The sequence below is a fragment of the Glycine soja genome, chromosome 6 (assembly GCF_004193775.1).
Source record: "Glycine soja cultivar W05 chromosome 6, ASM419377v2, whole genome shotgun sequence".
NCBI classification, from domain to species: Eukaryota; Viridiplantae; Streptophyta; class Magnoliopsida; order Fabales; family Fabaceae; genus Glycine; species Glycine soja.
In genome coordinates, this window is record NC_041007.1 from 15,541,066 (window position 1) to 15,567,198 (window position 26,133).

The 26,133-nt window shown below is 31.0% G+C and overlaps 2 protein-coding genes across 2 annotated transcripts; both read right to left on the reverse strand.

Moving 5' to 3' along the window:
• Positions 1 to 9,652: 9,652 nt before the first annotated feature.
• Positions 9,653 to 13,382, reverse strand: LOC114416440. The gene is made up of 8 exons (XM_028381307.1): positions 12,302 to 13,382; positions 11,859 to 11,892; positions 11,518 to 11,745; positions 11,186 to 11,275; positions 11,012 to 11,077; positions 10,823 to 10,914; positions 10,681 to 10,728; positions 9,653 to 10,137 (listed from the first exon to the last, which is right to left on the reverse strand). Exons 1-8 carry the CDS (start codon positions 12,670 to 12,672, stop codon positions 10,020 to 10,022), a joined length of 1,047 nt encoding a protein of 348 aa, XP_028237108.1. The 5' UTR covers positions 12,673 to 13,382; the 3' UTR covers positions 9,653 to 10,019.
• Positions 13,383 to 22,791: 9,409 nt separating this feature from the next.
• LOC114416441 lies at positions 22,792 to 26,133 on the reverse strand. Its single transcript, XM_028381308.1, has 6 exons — positions 25,533 to 26,133; positions 25,270 to 25,383; positions 24,106 to 24,186; positions 23,780 to 23,952; positions 23,547 to 23,643; positions 22,792 to 23,092 (listed from the first exon to the last, which is right to left on the reverse strand). The coding sequence occupies exons 1-6, from the start codon at positions 25,773 to 25,775 to the stop codon at positions 22,985 to 22,987; spliced, it is 816 nt and encodes a 271-aa protein (XP_028237109.1). The 5' UTR covers positions 25,776 to 26,133; the 3' UTR covers positions 22,792 to 22,984.

The following is a 26,133-nucleotide window of genomic DNA, read 5'->3' on the forward strand; positions in this document are numbered from 1 at the left end:
ACATATACTAACAAAAAATCATGATTCCATTAAGTGTCTCGACCCAAACATATATACTAACAAAATCATGATTTCTTTATGCAATCACCTAATGGAATCCATTATGTTTTTTTATTTTATAAACCAAGGATGGTGAAACGTCACAACATCGCAAGGAAATTCCTACTAGGTTGGAACCACAAATGCTATTGATCCTAAGCCACCCACGACCTTGAAAATATCATTAATAAAAAAAAGGATAAAAGGCAATACACAATAAGCACGAGGGGACAAAAAATCAAAACCCACTGCAAAAATTATAAGAATCTATAGTTTAGAAGGCCTATTTTATTCCATGAAGAAATTGAAGACTCTGCACTCCACCACGACCATGGTACTTTACCACGGTCGTGGTGACCACTATCCTAAAGATCAGCGCCTACCAACCGATCACAACCATGGTGAATTAATAATGGTCGGGATCATCCCATAAAGACTATGACAGATCCATAACGCCCCAAAGCACTCAACATTAATGTTTCTTATCACGGCCGTGGTGGATTTACCACGATCATTATGCACTTTTTTGAATTGCTACATCTTTATTAGTATAAATAACTTTGAGAAACACTTTTAATATGCCTTTTGTTTTATTTTACGATTTCCAAGAGCTTTGGAGAGAGAGAATTGCACTCGGAACAATTGGAGTCCTAATTTGTAAGGTTTCGATCTCTTTTACTTCCAATGCATTATTGTATGTTATTTGGATTTTTTATAACCATGGTTGACTAAACCCCTTAGGCCTCAGATTATGATGTAGTTGTACTGTAAACCCTAATTCCTCTTTTCAATAAAATTTCTTTGATGTTATTCAGATGATTGTGTCTTTCTACTGCTTTCTATTTTATATTGGAACTAATCACTCCAATTCTTAGTAATTAAATTGCATGTTAGTGATCATCTAGTTGTAATTAACTGAATTGTAGAATGATAGGATTCATAAATCTTGCATGACCAAACTGGTGGCATCAACTTCCTTTATACAAACTTCTCTAATGCTCATCCTTAGCCCTAAATTGAATCACAAAAGACCAATGCGAGATTAATTTAGGGGTAAGAGTATTCTCAATCCTTGACCATAGGCTGACAATTAAATTAAGAGTTATTAGACAATTATTTGATAGCTGAGATGTTTGAACTGAATTAGGAATTAAGGGAAAACGAAATATGTGAAATCATAATCCAAGTTTTCACCTCTCATACGTATCTCTTTCTTGAAGTGGTTGTCTGTCTTTAGTTTTATTTCCTTCCACGCAATCACAACAACCCTCAAACTCAAGATTAAAACTCAAAATTATTTAGTTTATGTGGTTTAGATTATTTGGGAACACAACCACTACTAAAAAAGCACCTTTCAAAGAAGGTTTTTGGAACCTTTCCACGCGGTTTTGAACCGTCTTTGAATCAACCGTCATAAAAAGTGAACACTTTTCACGATAATTTTTAAACCATCTTTAAATGTTGGTTTCCACATCGGTTTTTAAGAAAACTGTCTTTGAATGTATTTTTAAAAAATATGTTAAAAATAGACGAATTTAAAGATGGTTTTCAAAAATTATCTTAGAAAGTGCATCTAAGTATTATATTCATTTCTAGTTTACAGAAAGTATGCAAGCATAAAAACAACAGTACCAAAATTATGACAATAAATGAACCACTCCATGAACAAAATAAATAAAAATTAATATAAATAAAAGCTATCAGAACTCACAAATTTATTTTAATTATAATTGTTAAATTTAAATTTTTAAGACTACACATATTATTCTGTGCAAAATACATATTACCTAGAGAGTTGTACGAGACTCTTAACAAGCATAATGCAAATGAGAGATAAAAGAATTCAAATCTTCATAACCAGAATAAATGAAAATGACATCTTGTACAATATTATTCCATAGCATAACACAAATGAGAGCTAACATTTTAAATCTTTGAAATTTTATATATCAGGGTTCTATGAAAATATAATATATACCTCTTGCGATTTTTGTAGTAGTGAGTCCACCATCCACAACTTCAAAGTTCATAATTCGTCCACTGAAATTTTTAATTAAAATAGAAATTTTCAGTAACATGTTGTATCTAAGTATATAACATGGAATAGGAATTTAAGAAGAAGAAAAAGATCTTATTTATTTAAGGTGTTTTTACTTACTATGGAAACACATAGTTAATTTTATCCTTGTCTAAGTTTTGTTGCAAAGGATGAGGCACCCCCAATTTGACATGTAGTTTCATGTGATAAGATGTAACACCAGGGATGCTACCTAATCCAAGTTAACTGAAATAAGGAGAATATGAATTTCACTTAAAATCCTTAAAAAAAGAATTTCATTTAATTGATCATTAATTGAAAAAATAATATCAATTTGATTTAATGTATAGAATGGTTGAATGGATAAATAATTAAAACCCAATTCAGAAATACCTTTATGGAAAGCTGGAATTGAATTGGTAGCAATTGCATCTCTGCATGCTCTCACTGCAGCAACTATTATGTCCTGATTATTATATATTATGGGCAATGGAGACAACTCATAGCTCCTTGTGTGTCTTTGTTGATGTGCCAAATCAACAAAATTATAGGGAAAAACACACGCAGAATGGACTTGTCATACCCTAATTTCATCTGGGAACTATCATTCGTTGATCTTTTGATCCTTATTAGTCAACTTACGGTGTTGAATGCCAGTTATAGTGCGAAACAAATGATCATTCAGTGTTTTGATCAAGAATGCAAAAAATACAAAAAAAAGGGGCAAATGGTCTTTCTTTGGTTTTCCAGGACCCTAGCTTGCCCATGCTAGCCTCTAGCCCGCTTGGGCCACCAAATAACTTCATGGTGAAGAAACCAGCTCGCCTGGGCAAGCTCATTACTTCAGCACTAAGTTTCAGCTCGCCTGAGCGAGTTGCCTTTGCCCCCAAGTGCCCATTTACTTATAAATAAGCGTGCTATGGAGGCTGAGGGAGGGTTCCAAGGTTCATAAGGTGAGGGAATTGAGAGAAGAAAGAAAGAAGAGGAAATGAAGACGAGACACTACCGAATCACGACCGTGATCATTTCCTACATCGTTTGTTGTTCGGTGTTCTTAGTGCGACTATCGGTTAGTTTTGTTTTTAAGATTTGAATGTGATCTATGTATCCTTAGGGGTCCCCCTTCTTATTATGTGCACATTCATCTTCTCCTTCTATCATCGGAGATCTCGTTTTTCTTTGGAAAGTTCCATCTTAACTGATCACTAGTGTTGTAAAGTTGTCTTTAAAAAGATTGAAAGTTAATAAACAAAACCAAGATAAAACCAACTCATAATTAACTTATTTTTATCAAATATCACTTGAGATCGTTTTAAGGTCTAACGTCTTAACGATTGTCTCCATTTTTCAAAATTTAAAACATCGTTTCATGGTCCAACGCCTTAAACAACTTTTTGTTCGCAATTAAAATGAATCTTTCAAAAACACAAAAATCAATTTAACACGCAAACGTTTAGACTTAAAGAACTATGTAGTTCTGAATTCCTCATCGCACCTGAGGATACGTAGGAGCAAGGGCAACACCCTTGTCAACCCCAAAAATTAAAAAAATATAAAAAGGGAAAATACACAATTTTGAAGTCACGTTACACATTTGATTAAAAGTTGTTGTCCCTTGTGACGGACGTAGGGGGTGCTAATACCTTCCCCATGTGTAAACAACTCTCGAACCTTTATTTTCAAAATTCGCAGACCTTTTTTTTCTAAGGTTTTTTCCTAAAATAAACGTTGGTGGTGATTGTTCCGCCCCTGTACTACTTGTTATTATGGATGCAAAATCTTATCGACAAGTGTACCGAGTCGTGTAAGTAATAATAAAATGGTAAGAAACCGAGTATCGAACTCAGGAAACTTGTTTCATTTAGTGAAGTGTGATTCAATAAGTAGGCATTTGTGTAAAGAAACAATGATCATGAATAAACTCTGATGTTTTCTATTCTAATTGCTAATTACAAAAAATATGAGCAAGTGGGTGTTAAAATAGATAATTAAAAGTGTTGGGTCCTCCTACAGAGTTACTTGTTGCAATTAAAGGTTTTTCTCTATTCAAAGATGTTCATGTGTTCTATGCTGAGGACAACATTCCCAAACATCGATGTCTCGCATGAATAGGCTAATTCTAATTAAACTTCGTTCTTGGATGTCTCGTTGAACTTAGCTTAATTGAACAACATTAGGGTCACAACATAATAAAACTAAATTACCGCACTCCGTGTCCAGAGATACGATAACCTAACCCATTCTATCTAGTTCTAAGGATGCAGTACATTTTCCAATGCTAAAACTCCTAACTTTACATACAAATGGATGATCAAGTCACAAGCATGCATAGATTAAGCATCGATAGAAACATTGAACACATAAAAACAACTTTAAATAGATAGGATAAGGATTTATATCAAGTTCTCAACTGAATTCCCCAACAAGAGGTTTAGCCTTCCATCACAAGACAACACCTTTCACAAGCAGAAAGTGGGTTTTCAGAGAAAATAACAGATTACACAGTGGTGGGGATGTCTCCTCCACCTCTAGAAACCTAGAAATCACTCCTAAACCTAAGATCCTCCTAAAAGCTAAGGTTTTTGCTTCCTTGCTCTATTTTGTGTCTCTATTCTCTATTCTTCACTCTCCATCCGCCCCCCTCTCTTGATTTTTCACTTTAGGCTTTAAAAAGGGCTTTCTGTCCTCGAAGGCGCGTTTAGCGCGAGTAAGTGAATTTTGGCTTAGCGAGCCAGGAGCGCTAAGCGCCAGAAGAGATAGATGACTCGCTGGGCGAGCTGGTTACGCGCTGGGCACGTGCTTGCGTGACAAATTTCCTTCAAGATTCCTCTTACTCGCTTAGCAGGCTGATGCCTCGCTTAGCGGATAATACTTGCTAAGCGCATGTCCCAGGCTTAGCGAGACACCAGCTGCTGTACCTTCCAATTTTTCTCCTTTTTGCTTGAAAATGAAGTGAAATTTGCATTAATTTCATGTAGAGAGTGTCTATTGAGCAAAGATAAAACTAAACAAGAAAATATTTACAATCCTACAAAAAGAACCATAAATTGGGGAAAATATATACATTTTGGAAAACTTTTCTATACAAAAGTTAGTCGTAGATGACGACTTACAACGACTCCATGCGTTTTCTTCATGAGAATACGCACCTTTTTCTTTTCGCCTTGCCCTCTCGTCGAATGGTAGATTGCAAAAGGACTTTACATAGATAGCTTTGTATAGAAATATGAAATAAGCACAAGATATGAGCAAAGTCTCACTTGTTTCACTTTCCACTAGCACCTGAAGAATATCCTAGGATGCTCCCAACTGCTGATCCAAAAGTGCTCGAGCAGGCCCCTACAAATTAAATTGAAGAAATAAAGGGAAATTTAGTTTCTTGTTGCATAACTGAATCAATATAATGTTAATATAATAGAAGCACATGTCAATTACTTTAACAAGCTTACTTGCACTATGTTGTTGGCAAGGTCCAGCATGTAGAATCCAATAATAAATACAAGAGCGGCCTTTGTTCGGGTCCCTTTAATTGTTCTACAATTTTAGACATATTAATTTCATTAATGTATGACTAAGGTCATCATATTTGTGAAATTTAAAAGTCAAAGAAATAAAATGAGTAAGAAAAGAACCAAAGGATAAGAATAAAAACATGTAATGCTCGTGTGTATCACTTAATACATATCCAATGTTTGCAAAAAAATGTGATCAATATCACTTAAATTACAAGACTTGACTTAACACATATGTAATGTAGCATAAAAAACAAAATCAAAGTAAATAATCAATGTCACATATGCTTACAGCCAAATATACCGTAAGAGAGATCCTTTCAAAATGAACGGTCGTCTTCTATTGAACCTTGAAGTACATTTATCACTCCAAATACCAGTGCATGGTTGAACCTTAATTCAATTGAGACACATATATGATTTACTAGTTCCAAACCAACAAGAACAAAGCATAATTCTACATGTATCACACCATCTATAACTTTATATTCCCTAAAAAGTACTCCACAATGCAAACATCAGTTACTAATTTTTACCAAAGAAGAATTCATATCTAAATCACAATGCACAAGGCTAAAGTAGCAAAAGTGACAAACATGGATCCACCAATAGTTAGGCATACATTGTCATTGATCAGACAATGGATAGATACATGTATAATTTTTTTAATAATTATTACTAATTACTTTTATATGAACATAACTTCTTTAATAGATGGTCAGCAATAGCAACCTACCTTCCTGGTAGGACTGACAATGAGATAAAGAATTTCTAGAACACCCACTTAAAGAAAAAGTTAATTCATATGGGTTTTGATCCAATGACTCACCAGCCTAAAACTAACCTTGTTTCCACCTTGCTTTATTTGCTAGCTTTGACCAACATGACAGACCTTATGGACCATTTAATTCATCACAAAAAAAATCAAGAACTATCATTATTGATAAATCAACAAATGAGAGTGACTATAAATTAAAACATTAAAAATACTGAAGAACTATACAAAAATACTATAATGGAGCTTTATGACAACCTAACTAAGATAGGTGTTTCTCATAAAATTGTTAATTATAGGTCAAAAACTTATTTATTCTCTCCCTCATTAATCATTCAAAATTGATAACAAACCAATAAGAAATGTATGTCTTTTCAAAGATACCAGCTTCATGGATGCTTGAATTTCATCTCTTAGTGCTTGTAATTCCATCTCTCTGTCCTTTACCCTTCTAAAGGCCCTAACAAGGGCAATGTGATAGTCTTTTTTCTGCAAAAAGAGAAAGATGTTTATCAATATAAATTTATCTTACTAGAGAAGTACAAAGGCTATGCTTAATGGGCTGTGCAGAGTTAAATTTATCAAACTAGAAGGGACAAGGATTTCCCTCCAAATAATAATCACTATAAACCTATCCCATTATAGATATATAGAAAGATTGCAAACAAGTTAAAGCAATCTTCAATGAAGGAATTAAAGAAGATTTGGCTTGTAAAGACTATTTCAAAACGTGAGAAATAAGCTAGTGAGATATTCTAAGTATGTATCAAGTTCATTTCTTATCTACCAACAACTAATATACACATAACAAAAATAAATACTATTTGTTCACAAAACTATTCAAAGCAGGAGAAATTGCTTGGTGTCATCACAAGTTGTTTCTTTTTCCTTGGCCCAGTCACTGTTGTTCTTAATTAGTGGAAGTAAATAATGCCACTAGGATGCTTGGTAGATTCTTACCAATCATATTTGACTTAGGTTTCCTCAATGTGGATTTTAGAGTATCAATTTCCTCAAACCCACCAGCACCCTTTATAACAAACAGTTTAGGAATAACAGAAGTTTTCTTTTGAGTCCTATACTTAAAATGGATACTCCTAGCAACCTCAGCCTACAATAGCAAAACCCTAACACTTCAAGAAATTAGAACAACCAATAGAATTTGAAACAAAAAATCATAACCAAAATGAACCACATTGAACAATATTAGTCCAAAACCTATCACTTCTCTAATAGTTTTTAAGACTCAAACAAGTTGCTCTAAATCTTCATGATCGACACCACGCAACAACCTTATCTATAATTAATCCAAAAAATAAGTAAAAAAATACATGAATTTCAAAATACCCATTACAAAATTAAAAAAAAAATTAGGAATTAAAATTTAGGGTTAATAAAAAAAATCAAACTTGTAATCAGCATACTCACTGGAACATCAATAGGAAGGGCCTCAAGGTGAGACAAAAGTGAATTTCTCGCTACAAATTCTTCTCTTCAATGGATTCACCGGTGAATTGGAGTTGAGAGAAGAAGCTTCATTGTGTAATAACACAACCCTTTTCCTTCCAAGTGTTGTTGTATAATTATAACCCTCAAACCCTACAACTATATTCAAATTTTGAAAATCTCACACACTGAAACTTAATAGAGATAACAATATTTTTCCCTAATCTATAAAATACCAAACAAAGAATGGAATTTGTACGAAATAGATCAAATAATGGTTCGAATATTCTAAAAAAATAAAAAGGAAAATGTGAAAAATTCAAAAGATACTATAACAGAATGTGTAGAAGAAGAATAAAGATAAAATGAAATTGGTGATGAACAAATGCAACTATCGAGCTATTGAAGAATTTGGGAACAAAAAGGGTGAAAGAATTAGTTAAAAGTCAACAAAACCCCAAGGAAAATGCAAAAGAAGGGTTCATTCATACCTTCTAATGATGCTTCTACAGTGGTGGAGGAGTTCACCCTAGGACGTCGATAGTCGCACAATGGTGATGGGAACATGACAACGATGAAAGCACCACGACAACGACCACAACGGAGGTAAATGGACGATGAGAGCAAGAGAGGTAACGACAAGGCACCGGGGGGGCGTCTAAGGGTAAGGGCAAGGCACGCGAGATCTGGAGTGGACTCAACACTCAACTTTTAATTTTTAGATTCAATATGATGACTGTTTTCCAAAATTGTCTTTAAAATCATCCTATCTACGATGACTTTCACCAAAATCGTTGAACAATGGTTTTAGGTAAAATCATCGTTAGTGCGTCCAATAATTTACAAAATTGCCACCAACCAAGATTTGAAGACGGTTTTGGTACAACCATTTTTGTTCCACCATCTTTAAAAGCTTCATTTGTAGTTGTGAACTAGTCTTTAGGGTACAATTTCTGGACTTTCGAGTCCACAATACTATTGCACAGGGTATACTTGCCCTTAACGAGTACACATTTCACACATCAAGAAACATGTGTGTCTGCACAAGAATTGCCCTCTTTGTATATGTGACCAATAAGAAAGTTCATATTCTTAACTATATCTATACAATTATACCACCTGTTTTTGAGAGACCATGAATCGACTTACTGTTGGAAAAAGCTTGGACTACCAAAGTAGAATCACACTCGAGCCAAAGGCTTGTCCAACCCTTGTTTCTCATGTGCTTAATAGCCAAGATAACACCCATGAATTTAGCATATAAGGAGGTTTGAATGCCCAAATTTGTTGCAAAGAAACCAATAAAAGATCCAATGTGATTCTTGAATAATCTGCCACATCCTGAAATCCCTCGAGATCCTTTAGTTGAGCCATCTGTATTGCATTTTATTCAAATGTATGCATATGTTGGTCGTTTTAAATAGAGGGAAAAAACTTTGTTAAACCAAATGACTAAAAATATGGTGAAGCCTAGCCAAATTCTATTGGCAATTTAAATATCAAGATTTGGAAAATGTCACAACCATCAATGAACGACAAAAATATTGTCTAGATCAAAGGGATCCAAGAACCAAAATAAAACATCTTCTAATGCCTTATGTAGATGAACTTCCCAATTAGTTGCAAGAATTTATCCTCAAAATTATTGTTGTGAAACCAGATGGAAATTGGACACTAATTCATAAAGATTTGATTTAGGAACTTCAAACAAGGCATTCTCTTTAAGTTGAGCTTTTTGGTATAAAAGAAAAATTAGTTGAATTATCTCTTTGTATATTGAAAGTGGCCCAATAGCACCCAGTGATAGGTGGATATCCATTCTCGACATGAGTTATGTGATTGTTACTCAATATAATATTATATTTGTCCACTTATCTAGGCTACAAAGTTGGGATTTCTTTACTATTCAGAGTTGGGCATCATTTGTTGCACAACAATGAGTTATCCAAGATTCTATGCTTAATAATTCATGATTAATTACATTGCTTCTCTTTGAAGAGTGTTAGAGTAAGAGACAAACTGTAGTAGCTAATCTTCCAGAGGAAGACAAAAAATACACTTTGCTATTTATTTGTTCAATATGTGAATTCTTACTGCTAAATAGTAAATAATATTATGTAACACACTTCTTTGCTCTTTTCCTTATCGTTCTTCTTTCCCGGGTAATCATAAGATTGAAGATAGTAGTATACTCCAAATTAAGTTGAATTCATCTATCACATTGATATGAGTCTGGGTACCGCGTTGACAAGACATGGTGTTTCAGCTTCATTAACAAAGCGAAAATTCCATAGCATGGAACATGCAGTAATGCCACCGCAAAGTACCTATATTTCAATTACATATGAGAAAAAAAGTTCGGCAAATTAATTCAAGTAATTAATATCTTAAACGCGCTAGACCAGAAATTAAAGTAGTAACGACAAAATATACAATTAAAGTTTTTTTTTTATATTTTCTAATTTAATTAAAAGAGAAAAAAATTATTCCAAAATAATTAATTATCATTTTAATTTTTTAATATAACGTTAATTATATTTTTTCACTTATATATCTTATGATATTAACTATGGACAACAAAATTTATAAATGAATTAATAATGATATAAGATTAATTTTTATTTTCTTTCATTTATTTATCATTTTTCTTTATTTATATAAAACAACTTAGAACTATATTATTTTAGGATGGAGGAAGTATACTCTAATTCCCATTAAATAACAAGACAAAAAATACATTAAAGAAACTGCCTTTTAAGTTTTATTTTTATCTTTAAGAAAAAAGATTTTTTTTTCTTTTTTGGTGTTTAAAAACGAACCAGTTTTACATAATATAATATAATAAAATGGGGAAGAAATAAAATCCGTACCATAGTGGAGCATAAGAGGATGATAAATCAAGAAATGGATATGGCCACCTGTTTTTCCAGAGAAGAAAATTATATTAGATGTATAAGATGTCTTGATAGTATAATGAACTTAAGTATAACAACAGAGTTAAAGACTTTATACCAGAGATAAATGCAAGCATGCACAATCCACTGGAATAGTACATATGTGATTGTCCACAGGCAAAAGTATCCTATTCGAAACCAAGGGAATCTCTGAAGAGGGAGAGAAAATAAAATAAAAGGGTAAAAAAAGTTAGAAGGATAAGCCTTGGAAGTGGACAAATAAATGGAATCAAATGCAGGAACTCACCAGACAATTTAAAGCTGTATCACCTATAAGGAAAACTGCATTGATTGAGTGCATAATGACTATCAACTGCCACAGGAGAATGTAACATATTGGTTAAGTGCTATCTAGCTTAATTATGTGATAGAAGCTATAGGAGAAGATTTGTTAGTCAATGGAATCATAAATGATACTTACAAAATTTAGGTTGTAATCTTTGATGGTTAGAAATGGAACAATTATGAACCAAAATACACAATCAGTGAGCATGACAGCACCAGCGTTAATCTGTTCACAAGTGAACAACAAAAATCAATTATGTGGTAAATGGAAAAGCTATACTTCCTTCCTCTTTCATAAACATATAACTGAAACGAGAGACATGCAACAAAGTATAACACTGTGCAAGAAAAGCAGAATGCTGATCTCCTGACTCAATGTTGTGCAATGCACTCGAACTGAACTCATTACAATGATAACTCTTATGCCTTGCATTTCAATCAGTGATCTATGAAAATTGAAAAGTGTACCTGGAAAATTATTTGAAAAGTATAGCCCCAGATGCCGGCATGTTGGCGAACAAGAACTTCTTCTGGATCCCCCAAGCTTTTCTCTGGGTCAAATGGATTAGAGCTTTGTGGGAGTGCAGAAGCATCATACATTCCTTGCTCTGCATCTCCATCCACATTACCAACCTTATCCCCTGTTGCTTTCTTATGATGTTGGTAACATCCATATATAGAGAGCAAAGATCCAAGCTGCAACATCAAGCATACAAGGACAAGTAGTGCATGTAAGATAATTACATACTAAATTATAGACAAGAGTAACATAACTACAGAAAAAAACAATATGGGGCATTTATACTTACCCCAAAATAAATGGTGATTGAAGTAAAAGTCCACCTGTTTCAGAAACCATTAAAAATAATTAACTCAAATCAAAAGCTAAAAAAGAATCTCGGAATATGTCTAATCAATACGGTTAAGAGTTGAAAGAGACTTCTATCTACAAATGGTAGTTTCTTATAATGGCATCATAGATTATTAGTTAAGGTAATTAAATTACTTAAAAGGGATGCTTATTCTGACTCCTAACTAACTAAAGTGATTGGTCACAAAGATTATAAAGGTTTAACTTCAAGAGCAGAGAAAGAATAATAGCAATGATACAAACATGGTACACTTTAAATTTTTTGTTTTATGTTCCCTCCATCAGGAACCAAGATAGAACAATGCCCCTATCCATGATGTACCTTCCAATAGCAGCCAAATTCCGAGATGGATAAATTCACAACAAGGGAAGAAAACTTACTGAGTGTAATAGTAGAAAATGCTTCCTCCATCAACAATTGCATTGATTATGAGAAGCACCAAAAGCGCGATAAACGCCACAATTCTAAGAGCCATGAGCCATGCAGGGTGAATTCCTTTGAGGCAAGGCCTCCAAGTTTCATCCTCATACAAAGTTGCCGATGTTTCTTGTTGTGTTTCCCTGCTACCATTTCTTGCTGGTTTTCTCAAACGCTCATACTTCCATACAAGCAACGAAGCTAAAATTACTGAAACCACAATCCATATGGCACAAAGCATAACTCTCCAATTAAGCCAGTAACTTTGAGTGTCTGTCTTTGCAGTCATAATTGGCTTCCATGAGTCTTTGTGAGAGTCTGTTAGAAAACCCATGATGGACTTATTTTTTACCTTCTTTCTTTTTGGTTTTTCTCAAAGTAACAATGTTAAGTTGAGGTGGTCTAGTTTCCACTTCCTAAGATTATTACAATAGAAAGAATGAAAAGAGAAATGTTGGAAAAACAACAACTATTGAAGAAGAATGAATGAAAATGAACAAATTGAACTAATAAAACCAAATGAATGCTTCCTTCTATTGATCACTCAGAAACAAAAACACCCAGAAAGTAAAGGTGGAAACTTTGAAAAGGGTCTAATTGAATCAGAGCCCACGCAAGGCTCTGAGCTAAAACTCATGAACAAACGAACCACCAGAACAAAAGAGAGCCATTTCATGCAATCAAAATGAACACAAGAGGACCTCAAAGGGAAACTACTCATGGGTTTCACATGCATCACAAAACATGAACAGGTGCAAAAACTTTGGGCCATCAAGAACCAAAAAGATGGAATTCTTGACCCATTTTGACCACATTAATCGCTTGGATTACGTAGCGATTCCAAACTTAAAGTGAGTTTTATGCAAAAAGAAGATACACCCACAGTTTTAATAGTGCATCAATGGACTTATAAAGGGGGAAAAAAGGAGAGAGCTAAACTCTTAAGCAAGGAAAAGGTTGAAACTTGCAAGGGAAAGCAAGACAATGTGGATGTGTACGAGAAGAGAAGATGCTTTGCTTCTTTGCTTTTGTATCTAGAAAAATAAAAACATATGGAAAGAAAAGGATGGTGCTTTGAGCACAAGCTTCTTCTCTTTATTTTCTTGGTAGTTATTAACTTTTAGGGTACTGATTTATTTGACACCCACAAATATAAAATACCTCATTGATATTTTTATTTTTTTTCTATCTTTTTGTCTATTAACTTGTATCAGTTATTATACATACATGTTTTTTTTTTTTCTCAAATGTGAACTAGTATTGGGTGCGAAAACATCATTTTTCTAACTTTTAACTTAAGAAAATATTTGATAACATGTCATCCAACATCTAAAGAAAAAGTAAAAAAAAATTATAAATATGATAGATAGAGATAGAAAAAAATAAAAGAAATTAATGAGATGTTTAAAAAAATGATTTATGTATTATTATTCTTTAATTTATTTATCGAAGAAAAAAAGGAAATTTCTAAAATAAATCAATGGTGTATCAATTAACTTCAATTTTATTATTGTCCTGTTAAGATGTGATTGAAGTTTTGATCTTCATATACCCATGCAAATTTTAAATTAATCCAGACAAAGACATGAATGTTGCATGTGGGGCTTTCTAGGATTACCAATTTTGTTTTTACTTTTTTAAAAAACAAATTGTGACAGAGAGACCCAGAGAGAACAGGGACAGGGCGTGATTTTTTTTTTTTTTGGATTATGTTGTGTTGGGATGCTTCACATATGTAATAATCCAAGAACAGGTGTCTTGTGTGAGTTCTTGGTTGCTGTTAAAGGAGGAAAGTGCTTAACTAACTCAGAAGGAGATGACAGAGACACAAATAAAAAAAAATAAAGGAGTAAAATAAGATACAATGATGAAGGAGATTGTATAGTGCATTAGAGTGTAGGAAATATTTTTTTTGATAATGTGCGTTGAATTTGGCAGACACATTATAAAAAAGAGTGTAGGAAATATTAGTAGGATCAGGATTTTTAATTTTATTTTTATCAATAGTAGTTTGGAACATGATGGTTGATTTGGACATTTCATCAAACATAGGATATGTGTTGAATTTGAGTCCTTTAAAGTAGAGTGGTGTATTTTCTTATATGTATTGATAAGAAAAACGATTATCAAAATTTGATTAATGCACTTTTGTTCTCATATTTTTATGTGTGTATTTTTTTAAGTTTAAATAATATAAATTTTACTTTTTTTAATGTTCTATTAGACTAAATTGGTTATTTTACGAGTTAATCATACTTATAATTTATTCAATTTAATGATGATATATGATAAAATGTAAGAAATAGCATATCATATTATATGAATATTTGTTATGCCAGCTAAATTCACACCCTTGATGAAAAAAAAAACCTAACAAAATGACCATTTTTGTTTAATAAAGACAATTTAAAAAATTAAAGTGAAACTTTTTAACTTGAAACACCAAATTAAAATAAAATAAAAAATTAAGATGAGTGACAAAAGGGCATTTTATCCTTAAAATTGTAAGAATGCTCGATAAAATTTTAATTATTAATTTTTTAATTAAAGATTTATAATTATATTTTATTCTTTAAACTACAGTTGATGTGTGTGTTACTGTACTCACGTTGTTAGGACAATTGACGCAACATACAAAGGAAGATTTGGGGGGAATGAATGAATGAAGGTTGTGAAGAAGAATGTAAAAAGTGTAGTAGTCATAAACTCATGATAGGAATGAAAGAAAGAATTGTTGATGCTTTGGGGTCACGGAATGGGGTCCACACTTGAGCGTTGAGACCACCTTGACTTGTTGGAATTGGAGGGGCAACAGTGACTGCATGATCGTTGCAATGATAGATGCATGACTATGAATCCAACCAAACATATGCAAATGGAACTAGTGCTCTCGGTTTCTAATGCATGACACTTCCGTAATTTTGAATTCCTCAACAAAAATTCTTAAGACGTGTTGGGTAGAAAAGAAATAAAAAAGAATGAAAAGAGTAGAAAGACTATATGATTGAGATGGAAAAAAGTGTAAAAAAAAGTAATATTTAAATTAAAGTAATATGTAAATAATAAAAGAAATAAAAAAAATAATGATTTATCAAAATGTTTATTGTATATCCCAATAATAATCGGGCATTTATTTTATTTTTAGTTGAGATGGATTTTTATTATAAATTTAACACACATAATCAATTATGTACGTTATGTAAGTTTATAATCAATTATCAATTATCTTGTCTCAAGTGATGTGAACTCGATCAAATTCAAAAGTTAACATGATTACATAATTAATTAATTAATTATACTAATATGATAATTGATTATGTATAGAAGCAGTGTCTTAATTATCAAGACCAATTTTAGCAAGTGAGAATTTATTGTATTGTGCAGTCATCAACAATTGACTTTCACCCATCAAATATCTTGTCTTATATCACTTTCACCTCAAATTAACTGTAATCACTTTCAATTGTCATCATCCCCTTAAATCAAACGCGTACTTAATTTTTTCGGGTTATTTTCATAAAAACACAATGATCTTATTTTAAAAGAAAATAAGGCTTAATTTAGATTGTTTTTATATATTTATAAAAAAATAAGAAGGTAAAACAATTTTTCTATTATAAATTAAAATTGATTTATGTGTTTTAATACTTTCAGAATTTTTCTTATTTAATTTCTGAAAATTTTAAACTACATGAGTCAGTTTAAATTTATAAAAGAATTTAATTAATTTCACTTTTATTATAAATATTTTTTGAAAATTATCCTGACCTCGATTTTTCGGTAAACAAACTGGACGTTAGATTTATTATAAGTCCATAAATTCCAAACAAAAAGTAATTTGAAATTATTCATTTTATATTAAAAATAAAATAAAATAATTATGGTAACATTTTATAATTATAGTTAAACTAAATCCCAGGTATGCAGCATCAGTAATCTTTTGTATTTCAAGTGATTGGATGCGGGAAAAGTAAACCGATAGGACTGAAAAAATGTTTATTTCTGATTTTTATTTAATTTTATATTTTTTATATCACATAATTCGTCTTGTTTATTAATTTCTTCATATTGTTTTCTCTTTCTACATTTAAAGATGCATATATCCCAAGGATATCAAAGACTCTTTATCCAAAAATTTGCCTCTGAAAGTGCAATATTGCGAAGGAGAAATGTTTTGAAATATTAATTTTATTTTTAAAAAAATGATGCGGTTTTAGTTCTTACATATACTAAAAGTGACGCACTTATAATCCTTTATTATAGACCAAAAAACACATGTTTCGGGAAAAATATAGAGAATAAATTGTATTATAATTTTATATGAATTATTAATATTTATAAAGACAAAATGGCTATGAACTAATTAAATAAAGCAACTTATTGTGTCCTCCTATTTTCTTGAATCAAATAAAGACACCTTATTATAAAAATTAACATTAATTGGCGAAACAAAAGTGCCGAATAATATTAAGCATACCAAAGAAAAAAGTGAATATAAGTTTATTGCTTTTGGTCGTTGAAAAAATGAAAAGAGAGGTAATTATGTTTCTAAGATTTTTACTTTTGGTAGTTGAAAGAAATGAAAGGAGGGATAATTAATTATGTTATGTACATAAAAATTTTGAGAAAACATCAGTTGAATTTTGGAGTTGGTACGAGCTATGATGACTGATGAGACCCACGACCCCCCAAAAAAAATACATTTATACAAAATATAATCCTTTTTTTAGGAGAACACAATATAATCCTACTACTATTAAAAAACGATTTTTTAGCTGTTATTTCATATTTTGATAAGAATGAATGATTTCCTCATTATTAATTAACGACGTAATACTTTCATACATCGCTCTTCAACTTGTTGCCATAAACTACTATTAAAACTGTAATCAACTTAAATGTTATACATCATATCTAAACTTTTACAGTTAATAATAACATTTTAACATGTTAGGGAGAGGCAGAAGAAAGGTATATAATTAAATTACATTAGTCTTAACGATTATCAATTAAAAAATCAATCATTCGTCTTTCATTCAAGAATAAGAACAAATCTTTAAAATAATGAGAAAAAAAAATAATCAAGAAAGCACATATATGATAACAAAATAGCTTTAAATGGCCGTTTGTTAATCAGAATATGATAAAGATTAACATCGTTATGGAAGTAGGAAAATATGTAAACATGATAAACTCTTATTTTATCTTGTATTTGGTGTATAGTATAATTAGGTCAGCCCCAAGAATAAAGTTGTTAAGGTTTAGGTTATAGGTTGAGTAACAAAAAAAAAATCCTGTAAAAAATAAATAAATAATATAATTTAAAAAATTATTAATTTTATAATAAATAAGTTACATATGTTAGCAAAATTAAGGACTCAACATATAACTCTTACTAGAAGTAAAAAAAAGTTTCTTAGAAATCAATTTAGATCTTACCCGTCATCCCTCTACATAATTTAATACATAATTATATAAATTATATGCAGATAAAATTACTCATAAAAAGGTGTTAGTGATGAGAATGATGATATTGACAATAAACACAATAATAATAAGAATGATAATGATAACAATAACAATAATCATGATAGTTTCAACGATAATGTAGGTGATAGAAAAGATTACAATATTAATGATAATAATAATAATAATAATAAAAATATAAATTATAGTAAATAATTATTGTTGTAATGATAATAATTATGACAAAAGTGATAATGGTGAAAGTAATGGATATCATAATTATAGCAAAGGTGATGCTTACAAAATGTTCATGATATATATATATATATATATATATATATATATATATATATATATAATGGTGAGAAATTAAGGTTTTGACAGTGGCAGACTTAGAAATCTATTAATTTTAGATTCTTTGTAATTTTTTAAATGTTTAACTTGTAATAAATAATAAATTTTAAAAAATATTTATTATTTTTGTTAAAAAAATTGAAACTAATTTTTATTTTAAATGATAATAATCATAATTGTTGTATAATAACAATACAACTATTTTTGTATATTTTACACTAATTATCACCTTAATCATTATAATAATAATAATAAATACAAATAATTATATATAATTTTGCATTAATTAACCTTAATCATTATTATAATAATAACATACAAATTTAGTTTTACATCATTTTATCCTAACCAATTTAATAATATATATGAAAAGTTTTAAAGGAGAGGAATAACATCCATGTTTGTCCCTCTAGATCTGTCATTGGATAACAGTACTTTCTTTTTTTATTATAAGTATTGAATATATTTTATATTTTCAAAATAATAAATATTTGTACGTCTTATTAATATTTTCATGATAAGAAATAGAAAGAATTGTTGGAGGATGAATTAGAAAAATATAGCATTATTCTTTAGGTTTTTTAATACCCATATAAATGTTTTGTTTGGATACAAAGCATGGATGACAAGAAATAATATAGTTGTTGCCTTTCAATCTCAAAAGTGGTCCTAATCCTACAAATGGTACAAATGCAAATAGTAAAATGGAATCTGCCTTCACCCTTGGGGCTTGGTTGGGTTTGAACAAAAGTGAAGCACTGTGACACAGTACACTATTGTGACAGCCAGCAACATTAAGCTCACCCGTGGGAGCATGATTTCAATGAATATTCTCCACAATTTTTGGCTTTTAACATTGGCTTTTTTCTCATCAACTTGGATCAAGTTATTATCAAAGGACACGAAAATAAAAGCCACCACTAACTAACAACATTTGAGATAAGTTATTAACCGAACATATACGAAAAAGCTTTTAAGGGACTGTGAACACATGATTGTGGTTTGTGAAAATAATAGCCATTGTGCTTGCTAAACATATTATTTATGATTTGAGTAGGGACGTCTAACAATCACATAAAATTAAAGCTCATTATTAATTAACGTGCCACATTCTTTGTTAAAATGTTTAGAGAATTTTTTTCCATCTAATTTTTCAAAATACCGTTAATGTTTTGTATGAATTTTCTCATTTCCTTGTTCACTTGATTATAAAGTCATTAATCATTTAATTTTCTTGCAAAACTATTTTTATGATTTTGAAAACTTTCTATTTAATGTAATAACTCTAATGGTTATTATAATTGTTTACATGACTTACATGATTGATGCTTGATAATGATGATTAGACATTCACTTTTAGTTTATCTATTCAGAAAATAGCTCTAAAATAAATCTAAACCATTAATATCATAAAAGTTACCACAGATATTTATTATGCTCTTTTCATCACTAAATAAAGTACTAATAAAGATGGGATTTTTAGGCAAGTGAAAAGAAAAACAAATTTACCAGCTTATTATTTTTTTTAAGAAGCAAATTTACCAGCTAGTCACTATCAAAGTGAGAAGATATATAAATAGTTATTTTCAGTTATCTATGCGTTAAGTATATTTTTAATATAAATTTCAAATTAAATAAATAGTTGAGATTAATAGAAATACAAAAATTTAAAGATTAAAACATATTATTCACTTAATACGGTGAATATATACGTAGATACACTTAACTTTTATACGTCTAATACAAATAATAACTATTATATTATAATAAAATTAAGAAGTCACCAAAAGTAATAATAAGATTACGAGGAAAAAAGATAATGGAGCCAAAAACACATTTTTTTTAAAAAAATAAATTTTTTGAAAAACTTTACTTTCAGCATCCCTCGGTTTCATGGAGCCTTAGACGGACGGACCTTTGAAAGGCCTTCCGGCAACATCACCCATTAAATTCTAAGGCCCAAACTTTTCAATTTTTGAATAACTTGTTCATGTAATTTTTTTCATAAGTTGTATCAATTGCAATTTTTCCGGTATCATAAATTTTAAGGGTTACTTTTGTTTATCCATCTTTTTCCCTCTTTATTTTAAATTTTAACCACGTACAAGTTTTGGTATTTCATCTATCTTGAGGAAGGAGAGGGATGGATTTTTGTATAATAATAATAATAATAATAATAAACACTATTCATCTTTTCATTTTCCTTTAGAAAGAACGATTATTTTCTTACTGACTATTAAAATACAAATTCATCCATTTGGTCATATAATTTTATTTATGTTCTCTACTTTTATGATGGCAAATTTTGATTTAAGAAAAAAAAAAAGGTGAGACTATGAGTTTCAAAAAATGATGGTTAAGTAGCTAAAGGATTGTTTTGTGATAGGTTGCCCAACTTACTCTTTAGTGGTTATTTTAATGTTATAACTATATAATACTACAGAAGGTGACTAAGACTATTATGTTGGTCGCAAGACACATTGGCTTGTCATGTGTTAATTGGGGAATACATTAGACATTTACTGGACGTAAATCTCCAATTTAGTATTGTCTTTTTATTGATTCAAACTTTTAGGTATTTTAACGTAAAGATTTTGCTAAGAAGTTCAACCACTAGCCGTTCAAGTAACTAATAATGTTTATCAACTATCAATGGATCTTAAATAATTTTTCAGTTTTGATGAGCCTTAGGATAGATGAAATAAAATAAAATAAAAAGGATAGAGGAAATTAGTCCATAAAGTTTATTGCATCAGCAAAAACAAAAAAATTAAAAAGAAAAAAAAAATAATCGTCATAAAGTTTTGCTTTGTTGAGGGGCTACCACATCAATGTCTTCCCACCTAAAGGAAAAACATACTTTCCTAGTGCGGTATTGCCAAAGCAAGAGGAAGAGGCAGCTAGCTAAGAAAAAATACACAGAAGTAGAAGAATATACTCCACTTTCACGCAAATAATTAATTTTAATAAATATATTTATTTAACATACTTAGGGTGTGTTTGGAAAAACGTTGAGTTGAACGTAACCCATGTTTTCCCCATTCACCAAAGTAGCTTCTTCTCCATTTGTAGCTTTGGATAGTGTTAATAGACATTTGTAAGACTACAAAACCACAAACCAAACACACTTTAGTGACTTCTAGAGATTATATGCCTAAAGTGAACTGGTTTTGATAGAGGTCCTTGAGAACCTAAATTAAAACACTCCCGTTGAATAATAGTCCTTGAACACTCTTATTCAATATAGTTCATTAATCTAGATAAAATATAAAGAGAGAATGAGAGGAGAAAAACATTTTTAAAGCTTAAATATAGATGTATTTAAAAACTTTAACAAGACACATATCTAAAATCAATTTTATTAAACAAAAATTAAAATCTCCATGTATCTTAAAAATTAAAATTCATTTTAATTGTCATAAAATTAGTTTAAGACAGTTAAAATATCATCCAAATAAATTTTATTACCACATTAACCCAATTTTGTACCATTAATGGAAACCTACCCTTAAAAGCTAGCTGTTAAGGGAGCAGAACCAAACACTTAAATACTCCACCTAGAATCCCATCTAGTATACTACTCGATGTGCAGAGTGATTAGTATTTAGTATACCACAAAGGCACCAATTAATAGAACTTTTTTACTATAAATATGAAAAACTGATGATGATATTGAAACAAAAGTTTTAAGAGCAGGAAAAATTGGCGTTTGTTCTAAAATGTATAAAAAAATTCCAATAAATCAAACGATCATATTCTGAACATATATCATTTGCATGCACAAATTCACACACAAAATTTATGGGAGAAAGACTCATACCTTTCATATCGCGCGGTGGTAAGTTAAATGCACCTGAGAGAGGAACCCAATTTAGCTTTAATTTACTAACATTATGAGGAGGAAGTGAGTGATGTGTGTTTTATGTATGAATGAATAATTGAACGTAAGGACTGGGAATTCCAAATTGGGATGGTTTGTGTGACCACTGGAAAAGATAGAATGTTGTGAACGTAAAAGACTCCAAAGTACTGATGAGTTTGAACTTTGAATATTAGAGAACATGCAGGAAGAATCTTGTTTATTTTTTCGTTGTTGGCAGATAATAATTTTCATGACTATTGCATGATTAGCACAAAAGACAGGCCGAATTCACTGAGTATGCGTGTCGATTTCTCACGTAAAATTCACAGCCTCAAATTCATACGTACACAACTATCCAAAAAAAATTATTGATAAATATTAATAATTAATTTGTTAGTTTTTTTAAAAAAAAAATTCTTCTTTTTTAATCATCCCCCCAACCTTATATCTCCACCAATAAAAGAAAAACATATTCAACGTGTTTCTTCAATTCCGATTATTATCATTGTTAATAATTAATATAAGTGACAACTGTTCTAGTACTCTTTAAATTAAATAATTCTGGTATGTTCTTTTTCAATTTAGTGACTTGATATAATCGTTTGAAAACAATGCTAGCAAGAGTCCAACACGAACCAGCATGTATATCACTTCGCCTTCTTGGTTACTCCTTTTTCTAATAATTAGATCATCAATTCTCTTTCTATCCTTTTTCACTTATGTTTTTGCTAGAAATCATAATACAACTTGAAATGTCAATAATATATACACATGAAAAATGATTTAATTTCTTCCTGGAGTTCTGTACACACCACCCCAAAACAAGACAATAACGTCAAATAGAAAAAATAAGAAAGAAATTTGTACGTCCAGCAAAACATTTACTATCACTAATTATATGAGAAGTTAATTATGCTTATTTGGAACAATATGAGAAGGTGATGCTGCCATTCTATCTCAATTCTCAAGTAGTTTCACCATCTCCAAGTAGAGAGAGTGAGAAAGGGGCAACGGCAACATTAAATGCTCTTGAGCCTACTCGATCAACATATATCATCTCAAAGTCACCTTCCTGCATCATAGGAGAATAGAGTTAAGCATCTAGAAACACTTGATAGTTGAAATCAATTGTGAATCAAAATGGAAACCAATGTATTCAAAAACTTTGAGAAGTATCAAGTGATGGAGGAAAGTCGTCATAGGAAATTTTTACAAAGAAAATGCAATTGAGAGTGTTGCATAGTTAAAATGATGATAAGATTCAATATGTAGAAATGAGAGTAGTCATGAAATAATGAAAAAAGAATGCAACCAGTCATCTAATCATCTAACTTCACAATAAAAAAACAATTTTTTTTGTCTAACCAAAGATATCTGGAACTTTTTATTTGACATTCAACTAATCATCTTTTATCTAGTTGGTCTATTTTGGAATAAAATAGTACCTTCAATTAAAGAAAAAAAGTATTTTCCAAATAGGCAAGGTGATTCCATAAAAAAATAAGGAATAAAAGAAAGTTTCTTACCATTCTACCATTTTGTGTGCTTAAAGGGCATGTAGAAGAGAATTCAAAACTACTCCTTGGAAAGATAGCTGGTTGTTCACCAACAACTCCAATTCCCCTGCACGCGAAAAATGAAGTACAGAAGTTATATTAAACTTGAATCCACATGAGTATAAAAGAAAATGAAAAAACAATTAAATCATAAAGAACATAGATTAAGCGAGAATGAGAGAATATCAGAATAGTTAACTAACCAGATATTTTCAATTTTCCCATTAGCATCAGATATAATCCAATGCCTTCTGAGAAGTTGAACAGGGCGGTTTGTATTATTGGTAATTCTGATTCTGTATTCATAGAAATATACCTCCTCTGAAGGCTGACTTCTGGCCTCTATATATGCACTCTTAACTTGGACACGGATTCCCTGAACAAGTTGAAAATTAAAATGTATAAATCCATTTTTTACTTTACAATTATGTTAATGTGATGTCTCACATGATATGTGAATTTCATCATCTCTTTCCTTTTGGAATTCATAGGAATAAATCTATTTAATAAAAGTAAGTAGTGCCCATACCAAGGTTGTCGCATCACTTGAGCATTTTAAGAGAGAATGTGGAGCAATTGCTTTGAGCTCATCACGATATCTGGCTGCGTCCTGCATATGAAGAAAAGGGGTAAACAGGTTGTCAAAAAATGGATAACTGGCCACATTTTTACAATTTGAGATATGTGCGTATTACAAACCCAGGCTTAAGAGAAACAAACCAGAGTAGCATACCAAATTAGTCTCTAAAAGTTCTGATTTATTGAGTTCTTAAATTACAAAATTGTCATGAATTTAAAAAATAACAGTTATTTTAGACTTAGTTTCTAACATCAAACGAGTGAAACAACCATTGTGATCCTTCAAATAAAAAAATAAGGACTAAAGTAACATTGGTATAATTTTAAGAACTAAATTAATCTTCTAAAAAAACAATTAAAAATAACCTGTGCCTATAATTTCAAGAAGTAATTTAATATATACTGTAAAATGTATTTTACATTACTTTATTTTAAGATTTTTTTTATCAAGATTTAGATTTCTATACTTTCGGTCCTTGCATTTCTGAAAATAGGTGAAATTGGTCCATCACCCTTAACGCCTTAGCACTGCTTGCTGACACGGCTACCGGTTGATGTTGTCACATGGCATCAAGACTAATTCCATGGTATTTCAGAAATAAGAAGAACATATTTGTCAATTAAAAAAGAAGTTATACATTCATAATATAAAAAAATTTAAAATAATTCAAACAGTAATTTATAATTAGATAATACTGTAAAATTATTTTACTTGTATACATATTAAACTCATCTTTAAGATACACCAACAAACATTAAATTTGACCAAATCTTGATGGAACAAAAACACATTTTATACAAAGTTGAAAATGTGTATTAGAACATTATTGGGAAGGGTGTATTAGAACATCATTGGGTAGAAGAAACAAAAGACCACCATAGTCCATTAAATGTAAAATGCATCATAGCATTGTCACCTTTCCCAACTATATCATTGTTGAGAAGAGACAGTAAGTTCAATCAACACAAACACAAAATCACTTCCAACCATCATTAGCATTAAAACATTATCATGAGCAAACCAAGAAAACAATGGTCTTATGTAACCTACATGCCAAAATATTAGTTTAATAAAAAAAATTATTGAAATGAATATGAGTAACAAAATAGCCACCTGAAACCTCTCATCAGCAACGGCTTCCTTCAACAATCTCCGAAGACGCAGAACGGGAACCTCATCTTCGAAGCACTTGAGCGAGTCACGAATCCTCGCAGCCTCTTCGTAATACTACCGTTTCAAATTCCATAAAATAAGAAGCCTCTTTCCAAAACCCGAGGAACCACCAACGAACCTCATTAATCATAAAATAGAAGAAGAAAAAACATTTCCTTCTTTAAAAAAAAAAACAATTAAACACACAAAACAAAAACACTAACCTCGGACTTAGCCACTTTCTCCATCCGGTGCTTCAAGATAGCGTAATTATGGCTAAACGAACCTTCGTTCGAACCCATTCCTTCGTTCCCATTCCTCTCCAAACCGCACGAAACAATCACATTTCTCCCATACCTACGGTTCGGATAATTCACGCGCTGCTTCCTCGTACTCGCCTCGGAGTTCGTTAAAACTGGTAACCTCGTACCCACGCAAGCCTTCATGCTCATCAACGACTGCATCATTTTGCTTTTAATTTTTTTTTTCTTGTTATTTTTTTCAATAAAACCCACAGCTCCGAAATCAAATCAGATCGTGAGAATAGAATGGAATCAGAATGATCATTAGCTTTGGTACTTTTATTGATGTGTGCTAGCACGTTTTCCGCGGGTTTTCTTTTTCTTCTAATATTGGATTGGATTTAGCGCTGCCACCGTTATTTACGGTTGATCATAGATGAATCAGGTGGTACTATAAATGAATAAATATCTAAAGAATGAGATGCCAAAATCAGCCCTTGTTTTGCGGATTTTCGATTTGGGACGAGGAAAACAGAGAGCCATTGAGGGTATTATGGGCATTTGTCGGACAAATGTTGTAAAA